Source organism: Ambystoma mexicanum, chromosome 3p, assembly GCF_040938575.1.
Source record: "Ambystoma mexicanum isolate Mex_15411 chromosome 3p, UKY_AmexF1_1, whole genome shotgun sequence".
In the NCBI taxonomy this organism is placed as follows: Eukaryota; Metazoa; Chordata; class Amphibia; order Caudata; family Ambystomatidae; genus Ambystoma; species Ambystoma mexicanum.
In genome coordinates this window covers 929,874,230-929,895,941 of record NC_090925.1, presented here as the reverse complement: position 1 = coordinate 929,895,941, position 21,712 = coordinate 929,874,230, and the positions used below count along the sequence as shown (strand labels likewise).

Below are 21,712 nucleotides of genomic sequence, written 5' to 3'. Positions count from 1 at the left end.
GTAGTATCCAGCTGTCCAGTTTGCAGAACTGATCCAATGGAGCACGGAAGCACTGAACTAGCCAGATCGAAAACAAGGCACCAAAAGTGACCTATGCACGCAAGACTCCTGCACCGGTATGCAGTGATTTTATTGAGATATAAAAGCAAAGCATGAATTTGTAAAGAACCCAAAACAATGAAGGAAAAAGTCAAGAATTTTTAAAAAGTGTACAAAAGTAGTGGGGAATGGGAATAGTAGTTTTGGGGGAGGGGGGTATGGAAAATAGGGGGGGGCTAGGGGGACCCCCCCACCAAAAAGCAACGAAAGTAAAATGAGTTGTTTTTTTCTGATGTTTTGGGTTCTTTACAATTTCATTGTTTATTTTTTCTCGATAAAATCACATGTAACCCCTTCAGCTGAACCAATGCATTGCATAAAGGGGCCCAGAGATTTCAGGATCTTCTACGGTGGTTTCTGATTGAATCTAAATATACTCAGTCAGTACACTTACTGATCCTACCCCACCTACCTCCATAGATTTTAACAGGCATAAAGTCCTTACAGGGATAAAGACCTTTTACCACCTCTCACTTGCATGACCATGATTAGTGGAGTTGTGATCACGGATCCTCTGCTAGTCTACCCATAAGGTGGTTGGATTGGAAGAAGGTCTGCTCAGAACATTTCTTCAATGGTTAAACTTTGAGACACTTACATACTGCCTGTTGGCTTTGACAACACTTGTTCAGACTCTTAAAAAGACTTGTATCTTTCTGAAAAGATCTGCCTTGGGACCTGTGAACTTAGGACACTAGGCCCTCTCTTTTCTAGATAGGGAAGGCCTTTATACCGTGTAGTACCTTATATTAAGGTTTGGTGTTTCTAACGTCTCTATTTTTCACTTATCAGTTCTGTAACTGATGATTACTGGTTCTAATATTCACTTGCTTTGCTATCCTACAGTGTTCCAAAACTGACCTGACTGTGATCTAAAGTAAAGTGTTAGTGTTCTCAGTAGAGCACACCCAAAGTGAATGTGCATATCGTAGTAGGGAATGTTTTAGTGTTAGCTACTTGTGTGTTTTTTTTTCATTCTTAAGCTTTTGTCTAAGGCCCGAATAAATAACTGCAATTTTGTGCATTTTGCCTAACTTGTATTAAGAGTGTTATGTCTCCTTGATGGAACTATTCACCATTCTCAAACCACCTAGGTCTAAAACGTGCTGCTCAAGTCACACTACCCAGATATAGGTTAGCTAGGCATTAATGCCTTTACTTGTTCAACAGAACAGGATGGCCTCCCAGAATATGTCCACAGGGCTGATTCTGAAATTCATATGAACAGGGAGGGAAGTCCAATATGCTCAATGGGAAACCTTTTCCTAAATTGGTTGGACCAAGAATCTGATCAACAGCGCCCATTAACTAGTTCTTGTACGTGTGCATTTATATGAAGTATTGAAATTGTGTATGACGGGGATTGGACACGTAGAGTGATCATATTGGGACTGTCTCAAACGTAATTGCAGAGTTGATAATTTGCTTTTGTTCATGCCTATTAATGGTTGAATGAGGTTGTGGGAAATGAATTGCATGTACTGCATCATAATATGATGAACTATAACCGCTTCTTTTTCTGGCTGATGCCATGCTTTGCATGTTTTTTTCTCTTAAAAATAATAAACTTAACAGAATGGTAAACATTTGCATATGTAGAATTTGGAAATGGGAATTACCACTACATTGTTTGAAGAAAGCCTATAAAATCATCGGAGGACATTAGACTATACCTTACTGTCAATGCCAATGATGTTACAATATGCCTGGTTGCTCTGGTTGGCTATGTCAGTTGCAAGTGCATGGGGCTTGTCCAACTGTGTTGTATCCTGACACCCATCTAGAACTAAGTAGCGCTACAGTCATAGTCTCTGCGAGGCAAGATTGGGCAAACAGAAGGGACGCCCCTGGCCAAATGTGTACACATTTCAAGCCCTGAGCTAGCAACTTGGCATAGCATAAACCGACATAGACTAACATTGCATAATGACTAAGATGGCCTAAAAAGGCATTGAGAAGCACTCGAGGCATGGCAAAGCTTAAGTTGTCATAGAGAGGTGTATAGGGGCACACCAAGGCACAACAATGCATGGAGAGATGTCAAACCTATAATTAATTGAAAGGCATAAGGCAGCATGGAGTGCAATAAGCGAGCATAGGGAAGCACAAGATATGTTAAAAGGCCTAAGACATGGAAAGGCACAGGAAACCCTAGACATGCATATGAAGGTATGTTGGAGCATTAGAAAAAATGGAAGATAAAGGGGTTATGTAGAGTATTAAGGATGTATGAAGATACACTGGAAGGTATCGGAGGCCCTGGAGAGGCACAAGACCTGGAAAGTAGACTACAATATTGTATTAAAACATAACCCTTTTAGTGGAAGCAGAACATTTAACTATAGATACATCAAGGCATAGAGAGTGTGATGAATCCTGCAAAGTCCTTGCAGAATCCCAGCCTAAAGTCTCCTCCCAGGTGGCCAGGGGAAGGCAGCTGCTACCTGATCCCAAACCTGGGGGTGGTATTAGACGGGTAGAACACCTGGGAGGAGAAGGCCACCAAGGGAATAGGGGGACTCCATTAGGAGACACACAGTATTCATATTCAGAGGGTGAGATTTCCATAATACCTGAATATCTAATGGCTTGTTGTCTGGGTAAAGCTTCCCTTCCCAAAATTACACAAATTGTTAGTAGTGAAACCCCCTGTGGTCAACATGGGAATGATGCATGTAAGGATCCGAGCATCAATACCATTTCTTCTGATAGGTATGATTTGCCCTTAGGTTTAAGCTATGAAATCAAGAACCAACCATTAATTCCTCTAAAACCTGCCCCTAAAGGTGTATTCTATAAACAGAGTGAATTAAGTAGGTTGAAATTGAAGCCTTTTGATATAAAAAGGAACCAGACATTAGGGACTTCATGTCCCGTAATGCTCTAGGTACTGGGAAGAGGGGCTCAGAGGTGTTACAGTATTCAGTCTAGTGCTTCTAATGACCCACACCTGAATATGCATACATATTTAAAGCCCCTTCAGGTGCAGGCCATTAGAAGAAGTAGAAGTAGCCAGCAGCAGTGGGAGTGGCAGAGAGAAGACGATGGCCGAGCTGCTGCTGTGTTTGCAGCAGATTGTGGTGCTGATAGTCAGGAATCCGAAGTGCAGAGGTCGGGAAGCGGTGCTGACAGGTTGTCCTGTAGGAGACGCACACCAGAGTATGCAAGGCGCAAGACAGGCTCACTTTTCAAAAAAAAGTGCATGCCGCGGGAGTGTAACCAGAGCTGTCGGACGCCCAGGACCTGGCAAGAGAAGAAGTTGCAGCGGGTCGAACGGATGCACAAGGAGAGATTGGTGAGTTGACCTTTGTTAGGTGACCCCGGGGCACTCAGCAATAGACCGATAGCTGCTTGCAAGCCTTTTGAATGCCGAACGAATGAAAGCAAGCATTTTTGGCCTGATACGCATATTGAGAGAAAGCAAAATAAGAGAACGTTTCCAACCATTATAACAAAGTAAAGAGGGGGCAATATTTTAGAAAGATTGTAACCAACATTGCCGAACTAAAGAGGGGTCAATGATTAAACCAGATTGTAACCATCATTGCCAAAGTAAAGACGGGGCACTATTTGAGCAAGATAACCAGCATTGCCTAGTAGTCTACTGAGGAGATTACCAGAAAGGGGAAAATGACAACCAACATTGCCTAAACCAAAGAAGGGCAATTATAAATAAAAGGGGAAACTGCTTTCCTAAAGAGAGAACTTTGAAAAGGAGACATTACCAGCAGTTAACTAGTGGGCTAGTAGGAACCCAAAGGTGGCAGGAGAGAAGCCCTCTTTGTAGATAGTATCAAGGGGGAGAGGAACATAACCTGCATTGCAGGTGGCAAACAAATCAGTGGAACAAACTGCATCAATGTGTATTGTACCCTTATGGAACAAGTTGTGAACCTCAATGTTGAAAATCAATGTTTCTAAAGTTTGAAGCAAGTCTAACCACAGAGTACTTGTAGTAGTGAGTTTTATTCTGGCAGATGAGTATACCAGGAAAGGGATTATTAGTGGTTAGTCCTGGCAGGAAGACATTGAAGTACTGCATTGTGGTGTAAAGAAAGTGGCAAGTCCACTGATGTGTTGTAATGAACTGTGATAAATTTATCCTAACAAAACATTATTTATGAAGAAGAAATGTGAAAGTAGTTGTTATTCAAAGAGAAGTTATATTGAATTATTGACTGGCAGTGTGAAGACAAATACCCTTTCGTTTATCAAGCAAGAGCTTGTGGAAGCTTTGGGCAATCCTTTTTGAAGAGTGACAAATCTTGTTTAGTAATTAGACAATCCAAGTGCCAAGTGAAAGACTTATGGAGTGAAAGGAATTTTGTTGCATTTAAAACAGAACTTGGCTATTGAAAGGAACTTTCCTTTTTGGAACTCTGATTTGGAAAATCCTGCATTAATCTCAGGGAAGGGGATCCGACCCTGGGTACAATGATAAATGCTCATAAAGATTTTTTGAATAAAGCTGTTATTTTGCTGAGTTTGAACAACCATATGATACCTGTATGATTTTATTGTATGTAGAACTGAGGGACAGAGACCTTTGGATATTAGTGATTTCCTTTAGTCTTAGTTTGACAGGCATGGAAATCCTTGTTAGGTTAGGGAAAGCAACGTGTTTCTCACCCTTATTTAATAAAATGGGTACTTGTGAAAAAACGATCTACTTGTCCGCCTCGCATTTCTGACCCCTCATAAGAGTCACGACTATGAAGATCTATGGCACCTCCAGAAATGTTTAATTTATCAGAGAAATAAGAAGGGGTCTTTAAATGAATAGCTTTATAAACAATACAAGTCAATTTAAAAAGAATTCTAAATTCAAGTAGAAGTCAGTGCAGACTTTTTAAACTTGGGTAAATGTGTTCAAATTTCTTGTCTCCATATACTAAGCAAGCATCCGCATTAAAAACTGCTTTTAATTGAGACAAGGTGGATTTGGGCAGACCTCTTAAAAGGGAAATTCCAAAAGCAGTGCCTGATGATGCTAAAGATTACACTAATAATCAAAAGTGTGCCACAGAAATAAATGTTTTACAGCGCGTAAGGGAAAAAAGGTGATAATTTGCTAATTTCAACCAATAGTTTATATGTGCCATTAATGAAAGACGAGAGTCTAAAATGAAACCCAAACATTTTTGTAGAATTGGCAAACTCCAAATGAGACCCCTGGAATATTTGCTTCCGAAAACCATTAAAAAAAAGATTTGAATTTGAGAACAATTCAATTTTAAAATAACGGCTGCTCGCCAGGCCTCAATGTCTTGTAGACATTCAGAGGCATTTCCTATTGCCTTCCGATGAAATTTTAGTATAGAACTGTGTTTGTCAGCATATTGATGCATACACACATTATATTTTGCAACCAAATTTCCTAGTAGTTCCATGTACAAGATGACTAGAACAGGGGCAGGAGTGACTCTTGAGATACTCCAAAGGGAACTAAAAAGCAATCCTAGTGTGCTTGACCATTAGAAAACTCTCAGATTACGATAAGTTAGCATCAGCTGTCTGGGTTGGTTGGGCCCACAACAACCATACAATCATTTGGGTCACACCCTGGAAGCCTTCCCTTTGATTCCCTCCCTGCCCCTGTGGCGGCTTGTCACATCCTCCGGGGAACCAGGAAAACCCCCTGGGAGTTCAGCTGGGACCTGGGACTATAAAGGCAGCCCTGTCATTACAATGGCCACCTCTAACCAAGGTGCTGATTACTGGATTCTTTTCGATGTAGGCAAAAAGAGGAACAGGGCGGTCCCCATCATCTTGGATTATGCTAGGGCTCCCAAAGTTCCTTTCCCCTTCCCCACTTCTTGCAGACAAGACACTCTGGGGATGGCATCAGAAGGGAAGGACACTTGTTACAGCATCTAGGATTGGTCCCTTAACAGGCTTGCTGGGGACCGATCTGTTGTGGAATTTTTCCACTTTAAGGGTGAAATACTCCCCTTAATTAATCCCTGGATAATTCCTGAAGGAGGATTCACCTTCCCTGTACTTTTGGGAGTATAGTCCACTCCAAGGTTTTCTGCCATAGAGGTGAGAAGACCAAGCTCACAGGAAGAAGCAAGCTCTTCTGCCCAACCATCCATCCCAAGAGCATATTTGGGATGATCAGCTGGACAAGGACTACTGCAACATAGACCTCTAGCACTTAGGCCCTGCTCACTGGAGGTGGCAGACACCTGTGAGTGCTGTCTACGAATGGTCCCTGGAAGGGCAGAAGAAAGGACTACCTTTGCTCTTGAGACCCTGACTGAGTCTCCCAGCTGCCCAGAAGTCTAGAAGAAGCACACAATCTGTTTTCCACCTCAAGATGCTTTTCAAGTCTGCTCGACTCACTTTGAGCCACAACAGAACCTTTGGTGCTGCCTTTTGCACTATAAGTGCTTCACACATGCATACCTGACTCAGTTAAAGCAAACTACTTGCTGCGTCTTGACTGCCAACTTGATCCAATTGAAACATCACCTCGACCCGAATCAAATGCCAACTAAACCTGCTGGAAGCAATCGGCTCACCCATCTCTTCAGAGGCCTCTTCTCGACACTGACTCAACCTGCGGGAAGACATTGGCTTGACCCGTCTCGAATGCCAGCTTCATCCACTGGCAACAGTTGTCAAATTTTGTCAAATGGCAGCTCGATCTACTGGGAATCATTATCTCTAATTATCTCGACACACTCTCCACTAGGAATGCTTGATTCTAACACCTGGACACCATCTTGACTCTATTAAGGCACCCAGAAGCCTGGCTCAAAGCGGATGAGCCCCAAAGACAAGAAACTAAAGGTATTTGAAGTTATCCTGTCCTTGTTTCCCCCTTAAATGACCCTAGTCATTTGTAGGTCCCCCCTTCTTTGCCCTTTTAAAGACCTATTCTTTAACTTTCATATGATTTGATGTAATCATTGCCGCTGTACTGCCAGCTCTCTCCTCCCCAGAAAACGATTGCCTGCCATTGGCCTATGCTACCCTTAGCCGCGAAGGATGTATACATGTTGGGCTGTGCCAGCTTCACCTTGCATTGGAATCACTGCTGTTTTAGTAGTAGTGTGGGGCTGAGTAGGAGTTGTATTTACTATTCATATTTGTACTCCTGCAGGACAGTACTATTTTTGTCACAGCCCCTAACCCATATTTGGTGGGTGTCACAGATGGCCTCAATACCACGCCACTTGTCAGTTCAGCAAGTGGCCTAATAGTGTTCTCTCCCCCTCCTTCCACCGCTCCCTCACTCCCGCTCCCTCTCGGTAACCCCCTACTGAACCTAAAAAACAGTTTCTGGTGATGGCCTTAAGTCCAACACCTTTTCTACCTAAACTTCCTCAGGAAAGCATCTACATGTTTCTGTCTGAGGATGTTCCCCACAGAAATGGCGCACTTAGTTATTCACCCTTGCTGTTCCTCCCACACTTTGATATTCTTCTCCGTAAATCTCTCTACCACTAGCCCTCTTCTCCTTCTACTCTCCTTCTCCAGCCACTATTATTCCTCTCTCTGCTGAAGGCTCCCTCTACTGTCCCTCGACAGGTCGTCTCTATTTTCTCTTACTGCTTTCTCCCACACTTCGATATTGCTTACTACCATTACCCCTCTCTAAACTTCTACCTCTGTCCGACTATATTTCTTAACGCTTCATGCCATTACTACTCTCCCCTTTGCACACTTCTACTACTCCTCCCAGCCCGTCCAATCCTTTTTTTTCTTTGTTTTTAATAATTTTTATTAAGATAATGCAGCATGTATAACAGCAGACGTATGAATAGACAGAATATTCTTGCCCTCGCTCTTTTCCAGTACCACTTGCTTTGACCAACCAATACCTCACCTTGCACACTACCTGTATAATCCTCCTCCTTGCTCCTCTCTGCCTTTCTTCTGGCACGTAGTTTTGGTCTGTCTCTGCCGACCTCACCCAGACAACTTCCTGTCTCCAGGGCTTCCATCTGTACTGCCCTCCTTCCTATTCACTGTCCTCCTCAGCTCGTTCTCTGGGCCAATCCTTCCCTATTCTCTCCACCCAGTAAGTGGTACAAACATCAAAAGACATAAAATGGGGTTTAAGCCCGCTCCTCTTCTGCATGTGGGTCTGCCCGGGTTTTGGAATCACATTCCGCGGTTGTCAGTCATGGTGCTTAAGTCCTAGTTTGTGTGAAGAACTTGTATGCCTGTCACTTTACTCGTTTGACTGGGGATTGTTCTGTGTAGGCACAGTCCACTGTTAACTGTGTCTCTGGTTCACACAGCTGCTTATCTTCAATACTTTGCCAGTTCCAGTTCACAGGGGCCCAGTCCCCCCGATAGCTTTGGTTTAGCTGGTCTCTTGCTGCGGATGCTGGGATATGTAGTTTTCTGGATAAAATACAAAGGCAGGCTAGCATCATTTGAGAAAGGTATGGGGTGATGGACAGTGCCCCTGTATGCAAGCAAACCTGAACTACAAGTAGTGACAGGGACTGGGGACCTCCCAGCTGCTGCCTTCGACCATGGGTGAGGCCTCCCACTCCAGGCTGAGAGGGGTCCCCATCCCTTCCTGAGCTGGTCAGGCTACTGACAGTCTCACATGGGATCAATGTTCCCCCTAATTATTTTTCGCTATGTGCGCAACCGGTTGGCTGTTGTGCGCACAATATTTTCCATGTTCAACTGACTAATGAGGTAAGCCACTTTGTGAGTTACCGTCGCAGAAGAGAGTTTGGAAAGGAATTTCCTCTTCCCAGCCACTGTAGTTCTTTAAAAATCTTACAACACTTTCAAAACACATAGACTAAAATAAAATATGTACTATGTGATTAAACAGAAAACTCATCAACCAGTCCAAGACTTCAATATCTGTCACAGTACCTCTGCGTAGGGAAGAATGTCAGCCTCCATACAAGTTTGGTGGTAAGTGGTAAAGTTGGTGGTAACTCCATTACCGCCAACTTTATCACTATGCCAACTTACGATTTTGGGCCTGGAGTGGAAGATTTGCCTCCAGAAAAATCCAGGAGGTGAATCCTCCAACTCAACGCCGAAATCGGTGGACTTTCCACTCCGGTAATTCCGCCAAAAAGCCACATTTAGTCCAATGGACTCAATATGGACTCTATATGAATGGGGAATTACACCGCCACCACCAGTTGCAATCCGGCGGAAATTCCTTCGGACAAAGTAGGCGTTAACAGTAATTTGTTTGGGTGGTATTCTGGGAGATTTACGCTGGGATACCGTCGCAAGTATTAATGAGGCCTTGTATGTTTTATGCCACTGGAATATCACTCATTTGTATTAAAAAACACAAATATCTCTTAGTTGTGCTCCCAGATAGCTCGTGCAAACAATATTTATTCTTAAAGAAATGTTTCTTTGTATTCTTATTTTTTTTTTTTAAAAAGGAATTTCATTCTTGATGCGCTAATCTTGTGGTCAGCGGACACGCGTTTCGACCGAAGGGGTGTTTATCATGGCTGATGCGTTATTGTTCATTGACCGTTAGGTCGGTTGGCTCTCGATGGTGGGTTGGGGTAGGTGGGTTACACTCCTTGAATATGCTGGCTTGTCATCCTGTTACTGCTGTGAACGACGTACATGGCATTTGGGGCTCGCAAATATCTCTTATCGTAACTGATGTGGCTGTCAAGAAACTCAGACAGAATACATTTGCGGATGGATTAATGGCCATTAAAAGCAAGCACCTGCAGAAAGGAGTTCAAGTGCCACTTTAATGAAGTAATACAAGGGACAGGAGAACATGCTTCTAATAATTTGTGTAAGGATGATAATTGCATCAGAATAACTACACCTTAGAATATGATGATCCAAAATTCCTGTGCCTCTGCTTACTATCCACATTACGTTCTCCTGTGGGTAGTGATAACACCAGCCTTAGAGCTAAGACACCTATGCACCATGCATTTTTACTCCCTAAAAAAAGGAAAATCTGCCTAACGAAAGCGAGAAACAATGAACATGTCATTGCTTCAACCCACAAAGCTCCACTTATATTTTTTAGAATTAGTGACCAGTAGAGCAGTGGCATAGGAAGGAAGGAACTCTAATAATATTAATGCACAATCTCAAAAGGAATTTATGGGGAAAGAACATCTTTTAAAAGCACAAAGTATCCCTATTGGTAAAGCTAATTCCTTTTTTACTCCCTGAAAAATCATTTGACTCCAAGTAGGGAGCAAAATCTGGTTAGAGCCCTGCTTGTACCCCTGACATAGGGAGTGAAATGACAGGGCACATAGTAAAGTGTATAGTTTTGCCCACAATTCCACACCACAGCCTAGATAAAATTAAACAAGAGCCTTACTGAGGTGTATTATGGAGCACTGTTGAAGAAAATCACACGTATATGCCTTTTAATAATTGCATCAATTAATCAGAGATACAAATGATTTAGTGCCTTCTTCTGTAACTATGGATCCCTCTTCTGTAATGATTTGTGATCGGTTACATAAAATGCATGGAGGTGCTAGAGCTGCACACACAGAACACACAGTTATATTGAAAAGCCCTCAGCAGTTGAGCATAGAAAGAAAAAGAAGGTGCTGTTGTCTAGATGGGTACTAGAATGTCCTATCCTTTAGCAAACACGCTACACATTTCCTTCAGTGTACTACCAAAACTTCTGACTTGGTCTTTGAAATGTGTTGCTTCGTTCATCACCTACAAGGAATGATGCTTCCACCGATACCCTTCCCCGGCCCCTGTGCTAGCCGCCAATACTAGTTGATAGAGCACTGTAACAAGTGAGGGATTTTAGCAGTAAACACTCACTGGGATATTTGCAGACCCACAATATTTTGCAAGCAAGGCATATTTAAATGCCTCAACATATGATGTGCATTTTAAGAATGTCATGACTCTGCATGTACACAATTCTTTTGCAGTTCATAAAAGATTGTTTGCAAAATACCCCACACTTAAATAATTGTGCAGGATTACACAAGTGCCAGTGAAACTGTTTTTGCATAGAAACTAGTTACCATATAATGTGTGAAGATCTATGCCCAAAGGAACTCTGAACACTTGGAAACGATGCAGATTGTGTGAAAAGCATTCTCCTGTCTGAATATCCGGACCCATTATCCCTTGTATAGTCCATACCCATTATCCCTTGTAGGCTAAGTAAATCATATTGCAATGTTGCTCTCCACTTATAGGGTGATGTTAGCAAAGCTAAAGTAGGAGATCCTGAGCATCACATTTGTCTTTTCAAAATCTTTAGAGGGCAAATTAATATTTGAGTTTTATAATGTGTTAACTTACAAGGGGGCCGCTTCAAATCACTTGCAAGACATTTGTACAAAGAAGAGAAAGTGTGGAATTTGATTACACATCCAAGTAGGCTGCTTACTTGAGTCAGTATCCGATATTTGAGCTGGTAGTACGATTATATAGTGTGGGTGACGCTTTTGGTAAGGCACAATGAGTAACAGAAATTCTGGCGCATGAACGTTATTCATGTTACAACAAACATAAAACAAGTGGATGTAGGTACACGTCTGCTAACCTTTCGCAGAGCCAAGAGAGGAAGAGTCAAGGTTGTCCGGTAGTATCCTAATGTACTCTGGGGCAGACGTTAGAGCCATAAGATAAAAGTGTGAGTCAGGTTTAGGAGTCATGGGTGGGGAGGGAACATTTTTGGTTAATGTGTGCAGGCATATCTTGGTTAGATTCTTCTGTTCATGGAGCCAGTTCATATTAGTTTGTAACCTCTTGTGTTGTATTTTGCTTTTAGGGATTTAGGTGCATAGTAGCATAATGCAAATTAGCAGAATATCAAGACTAGTTGCTTATTTTAAGAAAAAGAACATTTTAGGTAATTGCTGTGGCTTGTGCCTTATTAAATCTTTTTGAATAGGTGAGAATTGTCTTTGTGCGCTGCTAAAAATCTTCTGAGCGGCACCCAGAAGGAAGTTGGGCAAGCGCACATGCGCACAGCTTAGGGGGAACATTGCATGGAATAGTGTGTCACAAGGTTTCATGTGCGTTTCTGACCTAGCGCTCATCTGTATGCCTTTGGTTGTTAGCTATTCGTAGCCTTGCTCTCTGCATGCATCTTTGATCGTGAGACGGGCAAGCATCTCCGGCAGTGCTTGCACTTCAGCAAGGTTCAATTCTTACTGGCCTTGCATTCAGGGATTCAGCATATCGCCTTGGCTAAGCTGGTTATATGAAGGAGAAGAGGCAGAAGGTCTGTATGTGCTGGCCATACAGAATCTCTTTCAGTAGAGGCTGGTATGTTGGGTGTAAACAACAGAGAGACTGGTTTGTTAGGGGTAAAAGGAGGAGAAACGCAGCCATGAAGTGCACTGGCAGTGTTGGGGGAGTGATGGGGACAGGTGATGCGGGTGACAGACGGGGAAAGATGTTTGAGTGATAGAGGGAAGATATAGGTGTGGATGAGAGCTAAAGGGTTGATGGTGGGAAAACGTCAGGGTGCGGATGGGTGGTGAGTGTAAGTGTGAGGGTGTGTGAGGTAGGGACACAGCCAGGGGGGAGTGCTGTTGCTAGAGCAGGGTTGGGTGAGGCCAGGTGTCATGCAGGGCACGATGGGTCGTGAAAGGAAGTGATGGTGGGAAGGAAAGCTTGACGGTAAGATGGGTGATGGAGAGCAAAGGTGTGATGGTTTAAGGGAGAATGGAGGAGCAGACAGTGGTTGAGAGGGAGTATGGGGTGAGGGTGTGTAAGGGACGAAGTGGCATTGGGTGGTCGCTACGTGGGCAAGCTAACAGACTGGTTGGTTGAGGATGAGAGCCGGTGTGAATATGGTGTGGGTTGCTAAGGAAGTGGTTCTGGAATGTGGGGGTGGCACTGATGTAGATTTTGGTGGGTTGAGGGACTTTGAGGGTGCATCATGGGTGAGGTGGGTCAGAGAGGGGGAGAAAAGTGGGTGAGGATATGTAGGGTGGAGTATGGGAAATGGGTAGGAGGGGTGAGTGAGTGGGTGGATGAGGTGAAGTGCTTGGACATGCTAGAAATGGGATAGGGGCAGGTGTGCAAGGGTAGGACGTGGATGAGACAGAGGGTGGAATGAACAGGCGGAGGGAGACGTTGGGTGGTTGGGAGATTGCCTGGGAGGAGATGGTGCCACTTTTATTCATCACGTCTCTGTATCTTGTTATTGCCCTGCTGCAAGGTACAGGCTCCATAACACATGCCTGTATATTTAATTATTGTGGTAAGGTGTGTGACTGAAACCAAACCGAAGCTCAGAGCATATGTGAGGATAGTGAAAACCAATAGTTGATGGGGGGTTGGACAGGGAAGAATGGGATACCCGACAACAGTTCTGGTGCAAAACAATGTCCTGTGTACCGAGAAACATGATGCCAACTGCTATGAAGTCTGCATGTGCAGCAACTATGCCACTATTCATGTATTGAGCATGACATTATCCATTTTCATCTGACATCACAAAACGTGCTGTGGAAATGCATGAACACGCACCACAACCATAGTATTGTAATTCCAATACTCTTATAATAGGATAACCTGTTTTTTCATTTTGGCAAGCGGGTGAGAGGGTAGAGCCACCTGTCAGTGTGTAGTGCCACCTGCATTCCAAAACTAAATAATGAATTGAAAGTACAATGTGTAACATTGTGTGTTTTGCTATAGGGATGAGTTTCAAGTTTAGTTTTGTATGCAATTCTAATTACTTATCTTTTTTTCTACAGGTCATTTACACATTTTATTACGGGAGTTTGTGCAATTATTGGAGGAGTATTTACAGGTAATTTGGTAATGTGCAGGGTTTTATACTGTAGAGCTTAATGCTGTATTTGATGGATTAAATTGAATTTTGTATTTGTAGAGCACTTGTCCACCGATCATTTTCTTGCCATTTGTTTACTGACCGCTACACTTCAGTACAGATGCTTCTTGGAGGAAATTTTGTCTCAAATTTGTATCGAAAAAGATGTTATTCTGAATTACAGGAAGGCAGGGAAGAAGATAACTCTATCATATCATTTGAAAAATATGGATACCTTGAGAAGATTAGTGTGCTAGAGTAAGTTTATAGATTCTAATTCTAACGGATTGTGTCCTTCCACCGATTACTCATCTTAGATATTTGATAGGCAGGGACCACTGGCACTGGAACACATTTTTCACCAGCAAGGGAGCAAGGTCTCCCTCCTTGGTTCCAAAAGGGACAACATCCATTATACATGGGGGCACACCAGACCCTGTGACTTCAGTACCTTTTTTCTGAGTGTCGGAATGCTGTACCGGGAGTGCATCTTAGGTTAAGATTTGTCAACTTCGTTGTCATACCAAGTTCAGCTAAAGCTTTGAGGTTGAAACACTACAGGGATTGTATGCTCAGGATGTCGGCTATTGACCCCTATAACATCTGTGTATCATGTCTGGAGGCCGACTATGACATTGCAGAATGTGGTCTCTGAAAGGCCATGAACCCAGTAGCCCTGCATGAATGTGCAGCAAAGGTGTCCCTTGGCTGCTCCTCATTAAAATCATGGGAGACTCCTCCAGATTTCGTTCATCACAAGAGGGCCGAATGACGGGCAAGCGTATGCCTGGAAAAAAAAGACCCTTCTTTGGAGAGTGTGGTCCAGAAGCACCATAGAAAGCACTGTAAGAGGGCCCATTCAAGTGATTCCCACCATTGCTCATCTTTTAAAAATAGGGCATGAGTGGAAGTAGCCCATGAAGGCTGAGGGAAGGGAGGGTAAGTCCGTGTTAGGGGGGGGGATACCATGTCTCGCTGTCTGGCACCCTCTTCCCCAATCCCCAAGGACCCTCCACCCAGGTGATCCTCTCTCGCTTGTACACATCCATAGTCGAGAACCAACAGCAATGGCTTTTCCCTAGCCATCTGGGGAGCAAATGTGAGGGTGCTCTCGGGTTCCTCACAATATCCACAAAACCACAGACAAACATTTGTCAAACCCTGTGTAAGTGAGCAATCTGCCCTACTTAAGGTAATACTTCCAAATAAAGAACAAATACAAAGTAGGCATCTGCTGCCTAATGTACTTCGATGGCTTTACTGTTGTTGACATAGGCAATGAAACATGGAAAAATCAAACAAAGCTGCGCCAATACTAATGTGTTATAAAAATACATATGTATCATTGAGATTTCGCATTGAAAAATCAACATGTCCGACCAGCACAAAAAACTGCTTGCATCATTATTCAATTCATTATTATAAAGAAAGAGGTGAACAGTAACAGTGTCTATATTTTTCTTCATCATAAGTCGCACTTCTGCGTGCCATTGTCAAACCAGTGTCTTAAATCTATAAGGGTCACCATAATTTAAAGATGTTACTCCAACTCTACTGTAACCTTCACTAATAAATTCATCTTATCAAAATAAGCTCGATACAAAATGTGCTTATTTGAAAAACAAAAATACAATCACACAAAACACTGCAACTTTTAAGAATATTTTAGAAGCTTGAATTGGCTTGACCCCTTGGGAGACCTCCAAAATTAAAGAATCTCTTAGCAGCCTCTTAAAACTGAGGGTTACATCTTAATCCTCCTCAGGGATGTCCTCTATCACCTGCTCCTCACTGCATTATGGGGAAGAGCTTAGGGGCTCCATGGGCTGCTTTATTCTTTTGATAGTGTTCAACTTCAATACAGTGCTAGCCCAAAAGCTATTGTGCCACTGCTTGAACTCGGCAAGCTGCTGCTGCCTCTGCAGGAGGGTCGCTGGACTGTCTGCCCTTACTGAAGATATTATCCCCAATATGAACGTGTGGGCCAGAAAATTGCACGCCGTTGCAGTTGCTCTAAATTCTATGAGCCATAAGAATTGCGTGGCACATTGCAGCGTTCTATTGTGCTGGAAATGGGAATGCTTGCTGCATTATATTCACTGTATTTATATGTATGTATAATTTTGCAATAATCCTCTCAAACACAGCATCAAAGTAAAGAAATCAACGCTCTACATTACTTAAAACAATGACCAAAAATATATCTACATCACCAAAGTCATCCCCTTTTCTCTGTATGTTATATTAAACCACTTAATGTCTGAAAAATTTAGCTTTTTCACAGACTAAACAAAATGCAAAAAAGCTAAATATGCATAGAATTATAACTTTGAGAATCCAAGCATACGAGTCTTCATAATTCAAACAAAATTTAAAGAATGCTCTGATAAAAAAAATGAAGTCTGCAGAGGAAAACAAATTGTTTGTAAAAAATGCTAAGGATACTACCATGAATAAAGTTGAAGTCTATAAACATTGAGAATGTGAAGATTAATGTTTCACATATAATTAAACACTAAGCATAATAGAAAACAAAGTATCTCCTGGTCACTAACCTGAATGCGCCTTTGCTTTGTGTGGATTTGGTACACTAACATACACACAGAAATGTATTGAGAATCAGCTTAGGTCAACTACAACTGTTGGGCAATATAGCTGCATGGAATGTTCAAGAGGCACCTGAACCTTTCTGTATGTGGCATGAGTTTGGCTTAAAGTAGGCTGCATTTTCTAATGGTCTGCCCATGGTATCTACAACTCTGAAAATTATGGTTAGTCACAATAGTTTTGAAAGAAAAATTTACCAATATTCATGATCATTTCAAGTACCTTCAAATGTTGAATAACCAGAAGAATGTGTAGCTACATTACCCAAGCCCTAAAAGTGAGAAACAATATTTTGACTACACATTTGGACATTGTATGTAGCAAATGTAACTACAACTGTTGGAATCACGTTGCATTTATGAGGCAGATCGATCCTGTGTGAAATGCTGTCTTCTTACTTCAGTAGTTAGCATTCTTGAATTATGGTGTGAACTTGTTAGCCGACGTGTTCATAGATGAGGTTAATTATATGTGGATTATCATGTCTGTTTTTATTAATATACTATAGCGATCCACTTAGATTTGTGCAGTTTGCACATTGAATATAGATGAGACCCAGAGCTGAATTATATGTTTTCTTGTACTTCCACTTTGTAATCAATTTTTTAACCTCTTAACCAAGGGCCATTGTTGAACTTTATTATATAGGATTGATTTCATGGTTAATCATTTGTTTTATAATTGGAGGAACTGTGGTAAATGATGTACTCTATGCTCTTAGCAACATTTAGCTAGCTCACAAAATATACCCTTTATATTGGCATAACACACTACAGAGCCAACAACTAACATTAGCATGCCAAGTACCTACAAGATCACGTACAACAGCAGTATACACAATGGTATTAACACATGAACGCATTCACACTTTAATAATCCAAAAAAGGGTGAGTTACGTTTTCAACAAGGTTGAGTTTATTCTATGTTGTATTTAGTGTTAATGCTGGTTTCAGTTTCAAATTTGCTATAACAGGGGACAGACTTAGAGGCACGGGTGACTCTGCAACGATCACGGTATAAATAGTTGTCACTCTCTACGAGAGGGCCCTGGCTCCTGCAGAGAGCTGTAAGGCCCTAAATTCAGTTTGTCCTTTTCACAAAGAAAGTTGTTTGACTATACCAGCACCAGGGTTGATGTTTTTAAATATGTATGTAAATTGAAATATAGGAAATATTTTTCCTCTAAATAGTATAAAAGTTTGATCGGGAAAACCTCCACTAAAGTACAAATCATATGGCCCATAGTAGAGGTGCCAGTTCTGGTAGCTTTAAATTCATTGTATTCAGAAGGCAATAGGTTGTCAGTATACACACCCATGCTTCTGGTGTGATACATCTTGATATGGTTACTGGTACCTGTTCTAAGAGAGCTGTGGCATACAACCCTGATGCCCCAACAGTTTTTAATGTACTAAAAGAAAGTTGAGGTCCATTTATCCTTGCACCCTAGACAACATATGTATTGTGTATATCCTCTCATGTTTTATTCATATAAGAAGCAATGACAATTGTTAATGTTAGCAATTGTTGTGTAAACCAGATTGACATACAGTCTCTTTATCTCATTAGTAAACGATCAGAGGTCCACAACCGAGTTTAGTGCATTGGCATTGCCAGTCGGAGGTCTTGAAACAGGTTTATAAACCTTTTAATTGCTGACACTATGTCCATGTTTTTTGCCCAAAGGGGCTTGCTCAAGGCTAGCTCTTCTTTGCATAACAATAATGTCGCAATTGGAAGTTAGTCCACCTTAACTATTTGAAGTCCTGAAAACAATATTCATAGTTATGAATCTATATTTCAACTTAAAATATAGCATTGTATTTTCCATTACGTAAGTAAGATTTCCATGTTTGAGTTTGGTGTTGTTTTTAAATATTAGATCCTATTCTATGGAGTGGATGCAAGTACCTCCCGCCGTGTACGGCTAATTGTGGCGTTCATACTGACAATTCACTAAACTTGGTTGAGGACCTCTGATCTTTGATTTCATTGTTTACTGACACAGATGATAAAGAAATACCTTTAGGAGAAATTGGTGGGAAATTCATTTAAGAAAAGCTAGGAATTCCAACAACACACATTTAAGAGCATAGTCTTAAAAACAAATCAACCTTGTGTCCACAGATGATGGGAAGCAGATAGACCTGTTCCAAGAATTGGAGTTTGGGGATTTAGACATAAAATGTCACACAATATTCAAGGACAACCTGGCCAAGACTAAAATAGAAGCACTGCAGGCTTTACAGCAGGTGTCCAGCTTAATTATCAAAGCTGTAGATAACTGAGGGGGTGTGGTGGTGCGATTGTCATTATGGATGCCCCATTTTAGTTCAAAGAAGAATATCAACATCTGTCTGATACCTGTTCTAACGAGTAGAAGCAAATTCCAGATGGCCACTATGAAAGAATAATATGATGGGTTGTTGAACAGACGGCAATGCATTGAACCTTCTAGCCTTTTTTGCAATCCTCTGAACTTCTGGTACCAACAATCCTTCTACCAATGTTTCATAAAGATATAAATCAGCCACCTGTTAGGCAGGTGGTATCCAGCATTGATTCAGTGCTGGAAGCAAAATAAGTTTATATTGATTAGGTTCTTCAGCCCTTTGTTCTATGAGATCCTATGTGGGAGACACAATTTATGTATTCTCCAAGTTGGATAAAGTGGAGTGGGACCATCTGTATGTACATATTTGTTAAGCTAAACATAACATTGCTATACACCAACATTTTAGATGAAATGGGGGTTAAAGATTGTACATATTTCTGTGCTAAGCGGTTGGATCTCTGCAGAACAGTTATTTCCTTTTTAATGGAACCGTTTCCACAAAAGCAGGGTGTGTGTATATATATACATATATAGATATAGATAGATACAGATGTAGCTATAGAGATATATATATATATATAGATAGAGATAGAGAGAGAGAGAGAGAGAGAGAGAGAGAGATAGATATATATATATATATATATATATATATATATATATCAAAACAAAGAAAAAGTTGAAAGCAAATTACAGCTTTCTGGACGGCACTCTCCTCAGTAGTAAAAATCACCCGGATATGTTAAAGGGTCTCCATCAAACGTCCTTTATTTAACAGATACAGTGGACAAGTTGCTCAGGAGAGAACAAAACAACGAGTTTCACCCTTACGGGCTGCTTCAGATTGTAGACATAAATGACAGGCTTCTCTTTTTAAACACTTTTACAAAATAGAAAAAGTCATACTTTGCTTTCCATTGACCAAACTCCTTATTCACAATACATGTTTCTCTGAGTGACATCTTGGAATAGTCAAAATACATTCGGGAATACTGACAGATCTGATTGTTTTATGCTTTGTATGAAATGCATATTTTTAAAAATGCAACGGCAAACTATCAGCAGTATTGATGGTTCAGTCATGTTTCCAAAAAACCTAGTTTGTATTTTTGTTTATATTTTCATAATTTTCATAAAGTGCCTAGTGCTTGCCATTTATAATAAAATAGCAATTGCACCTCCCTGTCCATATAATTTTTTGATTTACTTTGTGAACCAAAAAAAATATATATATAGTTCTGAGGCTTGTGGAATCTGCTTAGATCACATGCTGTGCATAGGCCGACATCTAGTGGAAGCTGCAGAGTATTACAGTTTGTTTTTCGAAAATGGGCGTCGACACAGGGCGTGCCAGTAATACTATCCCTAGTGTGACGTCCACAGTACCCATGATCCCTCACGCATGTAGGACCCTCAGATTGTTTTTTTCCGCCATACTTGACAGAAGCATTCCGCGGAGTTCCTGGCTTTCAGCCATATTTTGCTAAAAATCAATAATAATTACCAGTTTCTTCCACTCCCACGTCGAATCATCGAGGTTCGAAGTTCGACGCCGGTCCGGAGAAGAAACAACTGTCGAGAGCTGCATGACAGACTTTGGGCCTCGAAAGGCCGCTGGCCTCGGCCCGGGCCTTGGAAGGCCTCTGGCCTCGGCCCTTCAAGTAGGGAGAGTGGGGGGTGGTTACATACTCTACACTCGTATATATTTTCCTACACTCAGTAGCCCGCTGCCACAGGGTGCGGATGGAGGGTACCCTTTTCAAATTCTGCCCCAAGTGCAACCGCAAGTATCCTTGGGTTGACAAACACGCCACCTGTAACCTCTGGCTAAGACACTTAAGGCTAAGCCAGAGGCTAAGACAATGCTAAGACACTTAAGGACCGCTTGACCAAACGTTCGGCCCACCACGCCAGGCAACGCGAGGCCATGGAAGCAGAGGGCACCTTCAGTGATGGCCGCGACGCCGTACTTTCGGACGGCGAGGGCAACGAGGCGTCAAAAGACGCCCAAGCGCAATTCCCCGACCTCGGAAGGCTGTCCGGCAGGGCAGTTATGGGGAACACACCCGGCGACACGAGCGCTACCCACACCACTTCCACACCTAAGCACTCGGAAGTCCAACCGAGACTCGACGCGTGTGTCGAGTTCTCAGAAAGAAGCACACAAAGAGCGGTCCACTGAATCAGTGTCCTCTGGGCGTTCTCGGTCAAGATCACCTCACGACACCAGGCAACCATCCACAGTTTGCCAAAAGTGCCTCACTCACCAAAGTCATGGAGGTACGCTCGTCAGAAGTTGAAGCCGACCACCAGCCCCAGGCCGCTCACCAATAGTCTGCGTCAGCAGACCGTTCGGCGGCTGCTTTCGAATCCTGACGCCCTCAGTCTAAGGAAAGGGTCACTACCCCCGAATCTCGACGCCAGGCATCGAAAAGCTCTGAGAGGGTGAAAACACCAGGGAAACACTCTTCCACTCATGGGGAAGGGGGGAAACAGCAGAAGAAACCATCTCACCCTTCTTCTGCACCACGATTACATAAAGACAGTTCTAAGTCTTCTAAGGCTGCTGATAAACAGCTAGCCAAGACCCCTGCACAAGCCCATAGGTCCAGTCAAGCCATAGAAGGGGAACCCTCTCAAGAAAGGGTCATTCCCAGCTCTAAAAATGGACCAGTGAGGATATAGACAGGGTTATGTCTAGAATGTCCTCCCTAGCAGACGTCTACTCCAAAAACCCAGAACACTTCCTCTCCTATACCCCTGATGGTGCTACTCCCTCAGGGTCTAGGGACCCACAGCCCCCTGGTAAGAAACCTCGGTTTGAGACCCCAACGCAAGGTCGGTCTTCAGACCCTTTTTACATCCAGCCTTATACCCAGAATTGTGAGGATCCAGACTTGGTAACGTTGGACGACCAAACT

General features: G+C 42.3%; 1 protein-coding gene across 1 annotated transcript in view; it reads left to right on the top strand.

Annotated features, from left to right (window-relative positions):
* Positions 1-21,712, top strand: part of ERGIC3 (ERGIC and golgi 3) — an 834,442-nt gene that overhangs the window by 788,985 nt on the left and 23,745 nt on the right. Inside the window, exon 12 of the mRNA XM_069652225.1 lies at positions 13,776-13,831. Within this exon, the coding sequence (XP_069508326.1) occupies positions 13,776-13,831 (56 nt within the window). The remainder of the gene's footprint in view (positions 1-13,775; positions 13,832-21,712) is intronic.